Source organism: Phascolarctos cinereus, unplaced genomic scaffold (assembly GCF_003287225.1).
Source record: "Phascolarctos cinereus isolate Bilbo 61053 unplaced genomic scaffold, phaCin_HiC Scaffold_1;HRSCAF=81, whole genome shotgun sequence".
NCBI lineage: Eukaryota > Metazoa > Chordata > Mammalia > Diprotodontia > Phascolarctidae > Phascolarctos > Phascolarctos cinereus.
Genome location: NW_027555514.1, coordinates 172,658,369 through 172,667,570, shown reverse-complemented (window position 1 = coordinate 172,667,570; position 9,202 = coordinate 172,658,369). Strand labels below are relative to the sequence as shown.

General features: G+C 35.1%; 1 protein-coding gene across 1 annotated transcript in view; it reads right to left on the bottom strand.

The window, feature by feature from the left end:
- Positions 1 to 2,097: 2,097 nt before the first annotated feature.
- Positions 2,098 to 9,202, bottom strand: part of BCAT1 (branched chain amino acid transaminase 1) — a 67,541-nt gene continuing 60,436 nt past the window's right edge. Inside the window, exon 11 of the mRNA XM_020965008.2 lies at positions 2,098 to 2,224. Within this exon, the coding sequence (XP_020820667.1) occupies positions 2,183 to 2,224 (42 nt within the window). The 3' untranslated portion in view covers positions 2,098 to 2,182. The remainder of the gene's footprint in view (positions 2,225 to 9,202) is intronic.

Genomic DNA, 9,202 nt, shown 5'->3' with positions numbered 1-9,202 from the left:
TGTACTATCTTAACATTTTTGTGAGGAAAGTGCTTTGTAGACCTTAAAGCACTGTATAAATATCAGTTATATCCTGAAAAATTATAAGTGTAGCAGAAAATGCCTGAGATGGCCTCAAATAGTGGTCGTGGAAACCACACATAGAAAATTGAAAAACTAAATAAAAAGACAGTGTATTGAAGGACTAGTAAAAGCAATCCCTCCTTTTCCTCAGACCAGAAGTTTTTTGTGTAATGGTCTCCTTTGGCAATCTGATAAAGCCTGTGGACCTTTTTTCAGAATAATTTTTTTAACGCATAAAATAAAATGCATAGGACTCCAGAGGAAACCAATTATATTGACATAGTTAGCAAAATATTTTTGGAAAAGCTCACAAATCCAATGCCAGTCTTTTTCAAGGCTATAATTTCTGAAGTGAGTTCAAAAGATTTATTAAGAAAAAAATAAATCTTTTAAATAATAAGTGACATATTAATGATGGGAAAGACAGTCATACTTCTCAGGATCAAATCCTGAATTAGATAGCATCTTCCAAGATAACAGTTCATCATAAAAGCCCTATAAAGAACATTTTTGTTATCTTCTTCATTCCAGAACTCACACACACACACACACACACACACACACACACACACACACACACACACACACACATACTCTATAGTCCTTGCTTTGTAGGAAAAAAGTAGCTATTAAATCTGAGATCTTTCCATCTTCTCACACCCAGAAACATAAAAATGAGCAAATATTACACAATTCACTATTATTTCACTCACTAGAAAATGCACTTCTATTTCTTATAACTTTGTATCTCACTTCAAGGCACAAGTCAGTATCAGGATAATTTATCTATCTTATTGTATGTCTTTGGGTATCTCTCCAGGCCGGTGATTCAGCAGACCATGGGAACTAAAAACAATGTTAAAAAATATATACTAATCATAAGAATCAAACACAAATGCTAATTGACCAGTTTCAATTATGTAAAGACAGTAAGAACATACAGTCATACTTCTATGAAACTGCTGTTTTGTGCTTACAACCTATTTTAAAGAGAATATAGACCCAAAATTCTTTTTCACAGTTGTCATTGATAATTCAGTTCTTCAGTACAATTATGTAATTATTTTAGTGATTAGAGAAGAGTTCAGATCACTACAAAATTTGAAGAAATCTTTAAAAAGACGGGAGAGTACATTCCTCAGGAAGTCTGAAGAACTTCAAAGGAAGTCCCTTAGGGACCTAATACTGTACAGAGAAATTTAATAGTTCAAAAAAATCAATTTGCAATGTCTTTTAGCTACAAGATAAGTGTTTTATAGCTAAATGTTGACATATGGGAGTTAGGTATACTAAAAAGGAAGAGGGAGAGTGAGTAATAAAATGAATTACAGTGCAGATTATTAGCAGGGATATTGATGAAAATCCCCTGAGCCTCCAGGTGCAATGACGAGGAACTCTGCAAACTGAAGCCTCCCTGGGGAAACCCCCTGTGAATATGCAATAAAGGTAAACAAGCATAAGGAACTAATAGAAGGCTATTAATGATACTTTAGATCCAGAATTGAGCAGGGGGATAATGTCATTATCCTCTGTGGCAACATTTCTATTGTATAGAACAGAAGAGTTAAGCAAAATGCTTGTGCCAGAGGGAAATTCACTTCAAAACCCAAGTGCAGAGAACAAATCCAGCTTTTCCAATGTCTCAAAGAAAAACAGAAAAATGGTGACACAGAGAAGAGTAACCTAAAGATGATGAGGAAGGAAACAGTAAAATTCATCTGAACCAGGTTTTAGTCAGTCAAGTCTTATTTGGTAAATAAAAGAACAGGGGGGAAATGCCAAGAAGGTAAAGGAAGAAGAGCATATTCCATTCTAAATCATGAGTAAGGACAAGGCAACTAAAGGAGGCACTAAAAATTGTGAGGAAAATTCTACTTTTTATGGCTTCATCTTAGCTACTTGCTACAAGAAAGTAAGCTTCTACTAGCAAGCTTACTGAAGAAAATAATGTGATTGTTATTTCTATTCTCTGGCATGTGGAAGCAATCATCCCCAGGAACACAGTGATAATACAAAATACATTACACACAGCTATAAACTGGTAGCCAAACAAATTTATCACAATTCAAACACAATGGCTTGCCCCAATAACGTACAGATGATATCGTCTGCTTTTCATTCAAGACACCAAGATTGTCCAATCACTCTCTTCTCTTCCATACTGCAACAAAAAGAAGAAAACATATTTCAAGAATGAAAGATCACAGTGCAGGAAAAGCTTAAAACTAAATCATTACAAAAAAGCCAAGGTCAAGTAAGTAGATCAATTACTTAGAGAAAAAAATCAAAAATCAAATCAAGAAAAAAAACATATAGGGAGTTTTTTTGTTTAATGTTGGATTGTTGCTATCTGGAAAAAATGAAAACTTTAAAAATATTCATACTCAATAATCAAGCTTCATACTTTTATATAAACTCTATTGTATGTACTTCATTTTAAGGAGCTGTGATTTTTTGTCAGTGTGAGTATTTTCCCCATTGATGTAAATCACTACCCTTTTATGAATTAGAAGACAGTTTTCAAAACTTGCCAAGACCAAAAAACTGTATCACCCCACAAGCCAATCTGGATATGAATCTTTCTGAGCTCAGCTAGGATAATTCTTCAAAGCCTTTCCAGATTAGGTTTTGACCTGTAATAATATCCCTGCTTTCAGGAGCTTCTGACATAGAAATAAACTAATACATATTGTCGATTCATCTGAAACTTGTAGTCTTATAAAGTTGCCTAAGGCATTAAAGTTAAATGACTTCCTCAAGGTCACAAGGGCCAGCCTTGAACCCAGATCCAATTGATTCCCAAGGCTGGTGCTCAATCCACTCTAGCCGTGATAGAGAATAGGAGAAAGACATTACTAGAAGCTAATATATTTGTTTCTTAGACTTTTCTTTAAAAGCTCTGCTCAAGTGCTGTAACTCACATGAGGTCTCCCCTAACTTCCTCCTTCTTCCTTCCCACCCTAGTTGCTAGTGCCTCTTTCCTGGAAACTGCCTTGTGCAGGTGTCTCAAAACTCTTAGTTCAGCTGTAAGCCGTTAGATCTTATAAAGTATATTTTTAGATGTCATTTTCTCTAAAAGAATGTAAGCTCCTTGAGGACAAGGACAATTTCATTTTTGTTATTTGTTCATGTCTTGTATTCCTAGAATCTAGGACAAAGTAGGTGCTGAATAAATATTAAATGACTGCTTGGCTTTCTAAAATGCACCCATGTCTACATTTGGCTTTTGGTAGGTAAAAAGAATATGATCTAAATTAACTGACTGCTGTTTCCTTTTTTAGAGATCAAATAAGATAATGTAAAAAAGTGTTTTATGAACCTTAAAGTACTACATGCAAAATGATTAGATAGATAGATAAATGCCTAATAGAAAAACAGTAATGCTAGCAAGCAAAATCTTTAAAAATCTGTCAATGCTGGCTAACCTGTCAAACTAAAATTGTATGCCATATTTTACATCAACAATTCTTTCCTTCATTCCAAAAATCACAGTGTCAATCAAAGCCATATGAAAACAGGTTTATATGTTTTACTTAACTGAAGCACATCCTAGAAAGCTCAGACCTACCTTTCCCTAGGCTCTCCTTCACCTTTGAAAGAAGACCCATCCTATTCTATTATAATCCAACTTTGCTACATCCTCAAAACTTTCCTTCTAAGACCCTTGATTACCTAAAATCTGGCTTCTACCAAAGGTAATGCACCCTCGGTCCAGCATGGTAGCTAATTCTTGGCACACTTCCCCTTTCTCAGTGGAAGAGGAGTAGCCATGCCTACATTCTTGAGCTTTACTGCCATTTTTAGAACATTTTTCTGTCATTGTCACTGTGAAGCTAGTAAAAAGAATCTTGGAATCAGAAGACTTGAGGTCGTCTCGACTACCTTGACCTTGGGCAAATCTCATCTTCAGTCTCTTCATTTGTAAAATGGGAATGATAATACTTATATTGCCTATTAAACATCACTAAAGTGAGGAAAATACTTCATAAATTTTAAAAAGTTTAAAATGTATGACACCGTTATAATTGAACAATCTCTCCTCTTCTGAAGCACATGCCATCCAATTATATTATACTCTTCTTATCTTTCTTATTAATTGGCTACCTACAAGAGACAGTTGGATGGCATAGTGGATAGGGTGTTGGACTTGGAGTTAGGAAGAAAGGAGTTCCAATCCTTCCTCAGATGCCTACTAGCTTGATTTTCTACAAGTTACTTAACTTGTCCAAATGACAGCCCTTACCTCTCAAAGTTGTTGTGAGGCCCTCTTTTTCCTCAATGACTTTGCTGTTTTTAAAACCTCTGTTAATGATGAGCCCAATACCTCCTGGGTTGGTGCATTCTACTTTCATCTAGCTCGGACTATTAGGAAGTTATTCTTTGTATTATAAACAGCACATTTATAATTTCCATCCATTTTTCCCGTACATACCTTTTGGAGTCAACCAGAATATATTTAATCCCTCTTGTACATAAAAGCTCTTCAACTATTTGAAGATACATCATTTGATGAACTATAACATTATGAACTTTTTCCTTGTCAGCCTATTCTCTCTGGTCTTATAGAATATTGTCGCTTCCTTTCAAAATTTAAAATAATCCCTAATATTTAGAACAGAGAATCCAATTACAAAAATTTTTATTTGGCTAATGGGTAATGCAATTAACTAATTTTTTTGTTAACAGATATTTTATTTTTAATCATTTTCATGTATATTCTTTCCTCTCTCCTCCTTTTGTAAGAAAGAAAGAGAAAAGCAGTTCAGCAAAACTAGCAATGCATTAACTCTTCAAATCTACCAATGAGCAAGCATTTATTTCATGCCTACGTGCTAGGCATGAAGCAAGCAAAGGTAAAAGGGGAACAGCTCCCGCCTTCCAGCAGATTATCATGCATACACATAACCTAAATACAAAACACACAACATCAAAACAAGGTTATTGCAGTTGGGGAGACACTTGAACCTGGAGGAACAGGAGCATTGCCACCTGAGGGGGGGCAACTAAGGCAATAAGGGTTCTAAAAGGCAGAAATATGGAGGGAGTGCATCCTAGGTATAAGAACAGCTCATAGCTTTGTATGAGATGGAGATGGGAAGCGGAATGTTGTATGTGAGTAATAGCAAGACACCCCATCTGGCTGGACTGAAGGGTGCATGAAGGAGAGTCATGTATAATAAGGCTGGAAAAAGAGGTTGTGATCAGGTCATGACAGGTTATGTCAGACCTCTACAACTTGGCAGTAGGTAAGGGCCAAATTAAGAGAAGTTAAAACTTCTTTGGGCCAGAGATAGGTTAGACTAGAGACAGAGTGATAATGGTTGGTTGCCACAGGTCATGTGACAAACAAGAGAGTGACATTTTTTTTAAGATATGGGTTAGACTAAAATGGACTCTAAAGTTCCTTTCAGCTGTGAAATTCAGTTATCCTGTTTTATTCCTTAAAGTTATCAAGTGTCAGTTATGTTTATTTATTTTGGAGAGAAGTATGAAGTTCTTTGTAGAATTCTGTGCCTCCTAATCCTCTCAACTGTTGTTGCCCCAAAATCCACAATTACTTTCACGGAGGTCTTTTTGAAAAGTCTTACCATGATCACTACAAAACAAAATGACCAAATAACTCATGAAATTATGTTTCTTATTGCCCTTGATTACACAGTAAAACCAACTGCTAATTACTTGATGTGCCTCTCCAGGAAAACTTAGGGGGCATTCTTTGGCTGAGCTGAAATTTCCTGTCTTCTCATTTCATTTATAATGAGAATGTCTAAATTGATCTGATTGAGTCCCTCTAAAGGTATAACTATTTGTTGGTCATTGTCAAGGATCTGTCATGTAGGGTTATTCACATGTGTTCATATTTATAGATTGTCTAAAAACTATAATTATTTGTACCTTCAGTCCCTTGTTCAACCATTCTGCCACCATCACCATCCAATGAATGAGAATAATTTTACATTTCCTTTGTTTCATAGGTTGACATATCAAAAAAATTCATCCCCAAGAAGCCAATCCACTAGTAGAAAGCATCTCTATATTTAGTGAGGCTTGTCCTTGAAATGCAGGTATAACGTGTTACTAGAACTATACTGGAAGCCTTTATGTCACGCCACAGCTTGTACTCCTCAGGCATAATCTTCATAAAAGCATCAGATTAAGACCACACAGCCGTGAAAATTCTTATTCTACTGTATGGGCGTGATCATGCCACTCATGCTAAAACAACAAGAATGATTTTCACTAGGTTCTTACTATCTATCAATACACATATGTATGTATGTATGTATGCATTCCTGGTTAAAGCCCAGTTAAAGAAGACAACTGATTATGTTCTAAGCAAGATGACCTGACTGATGAAATCTTTGCAAGGAAAATGAAGTTCTCTCATGAACTTAAAGGCAAGAGAAAATGAAAAGGTTACACAGTATGTCTTACTTGGAAGACATAGAGAAACACAAATATTCAATGTTTTTGCTTAATATTTTTAAGATTTGAAATACTCACAATTGTAAATTATACAGGACATATTGAATGAATGAAATAATTATAGTTAACAATAACTAAGTTAATTATGACTAATCAATTAAATAATTATGAGATAAAATATACTCTTATTTTTAAGATCTTCCATACTTTCTCCTCCTACCTACCCTTCTTGCTTTATTTCATAGTACTCCCCTTAATTTTCCCTCTGTTCCAGGAATACTGGATTAACAGTCATTTTCTTGGCCCCATCCAGTACACTTCTTCCTCTTTTCATGCCTGTAAGCTAGTCCTTATGTTCACAGTATGATCCTTCCACATCTCTGCCTTCTTTTCCTTCAACTACCAGCTCATATGCTCTCTCTTCCACAAGGTCTTCTGTGGTTTCCTGTGTCTTTAGGGCACTGTGAATAGATCCCTTTTTGGGGCTTATCACTTTGTGACCGGCACAGTAGTTACTTGTGTACCTGGATTCTACTTTTAGGCAGAAGGGAATAAGCATTTATATAGCACCTACTATGTGGCAGACCATATGGTAAGCACTTTACTTCTATCATCTCATTTGTTTTATTAGCCTGTATGCTCCTAGGGGAAGGTATCACCGTATTTTTCATCTTTGCATCCCGGATGCCTTACATAGAAAGTGCTTAATAAGTGTTTAATGAACTCAATAGAAAAAGGTATATTCATGAAATTTAAATTTTCTGACTGCAATAATATCAACCCATCTAAAGGTAATCCAATATTAGTCATGTCATTCCTGGTCCTATGGTATTCAAATGAGCAAATGAGACATAATATGTAAAGTATGTTGCAAACCTTAAAGCACTGCATAAATACTGGTTATTATTATTATTATTCATTGCAATTTCAAAAATGTTCTCTTGTGGATATTAGATTTTCAGTTTTCGTCTCCAAATATCTAGTTATCTTGAAGGAAAAAAAAATTCTTTCCACTGATGAGACTTGAACACACTAAAGTTGGTACATCTCAATATTTTAACTATGAACTCATTATTTTATAAATATTTCCAGACTTAAATTTTAAGTTTAAATATTTTTTTGCAAGTCTCTCTCAAAGAAACCTAGAATTAATGGAGGTAACACATAGAAATCTTTTGGGGAAATGTGCTTATTTTCTTAAAGTAAAACATCGTACTTAGTATAATGTGTACTTTCAAGCTGTCTCAAAATCATTTTGAAAAAGTCTAATTCAGAATTTGTGGAAATTTTCTTGAAAAACACTTAACTCTGGCAACACTAAGGATTTTTTTTCCTTCAAAGAATGTAATGGCACAAAGTACCTCCCAATACCTTTAAAGAAACTGAAATTTGCAGGGTGACCCATGTGTGGGGATAGTTCCAGTGTCTTTTTTTATTTCCCCAGGACAAAAGAAAAGGAACACTAGCAAAATAATGAATGTTCCCTAAATACAATCCTTCAATGTAATTTGGGTTAGGTGTACACATAGGTAATTCTCTTTCTTCAACAAATGCAATCAGAGTTTACAGTGCTCTCTTCCTAGGAGGTATTTGTAGAATCTATCTAACTAAGACAGAGGAAAACATAATTACCTAAATGGGATTAAATGCTTAACCACAGGGATTCTTACTCATATACAGAAGGTTAAAGAGAAAGCCAAATTTGTGGTGGGGCAGGAATGTTTCCCCCGGGGCATACTGGCAGGGCTCTCTGAAGCTTTTACACAGTACTTTGTGGGGAACATCCATGTTTCCATGTAATGTTAGACAGATCAAATGCACCACACAGAGCAATTCTAGGCTTTTCTCTGAATGGATATTCAAATTATTTTTCTTGGAGAGAAATAGACAACCTAGTGGCTTGGCTGACAGCACCAATTTGCCACTGTGTGAGAGAACAATTTCAAGACTCCTCTGGGTACTGTGCCCACAGGCACAAAGGAAAAAAAGACCAAGGTCACAGCCTTGTATTCCAAATGAATAATCCATTGCTATTGAAAAATTTGGAGTAAACACTTTTTATTTTTAATGCATGAACTATTATTATTTATTATTCCATCAGTGTGGGGAACTTCTTGTGCAGATAGGTAACTCCACCAGAAGAGTCTTAAGAAAGTTGCCTTGGATTCTGAGATGTTAAGTGACTTGTCCCTGGTTATACAGGTAGCACGTAGTTCTTTCTGGTTCCAAGTCCTGCCCCCTATACAGTATGTGTCTCATGGTGCCTCTGTACATTATACTATCTGTACTAAAATACAATGATTTTATTTTCTCTTTAATATGGATTTCTCTACAAATAATTAGCTTTTATTATAAATTGCATGAAAGTTCTAACTAAACTTAGCTAAAAAGAGAAATTCTTGATTTCCTCTTATCCAAAGGTACTAAATTACACATTGAATGAATATATGCAGGTGAGAAAAAAAATGGTGTCATTCTACCTTCTTTCTTCCATTACCTTTTGTTTCTAAACTTTCACTGATAGAAGTTTTAACTCTATTAGATTTTTTAATTTCTTTTATCCATTTTCTGTCTTTGCCCTTTTCTTACTTGCAAAAAATGCTTAGTACATTACCTCAAACATAGTAGATACTATATGTGTTTATTCCCTCCCTCTTTTATTGATGCATTCAGACAGCCAGTCAAATAAGCATCTAATAAGCATCTGCTGAGT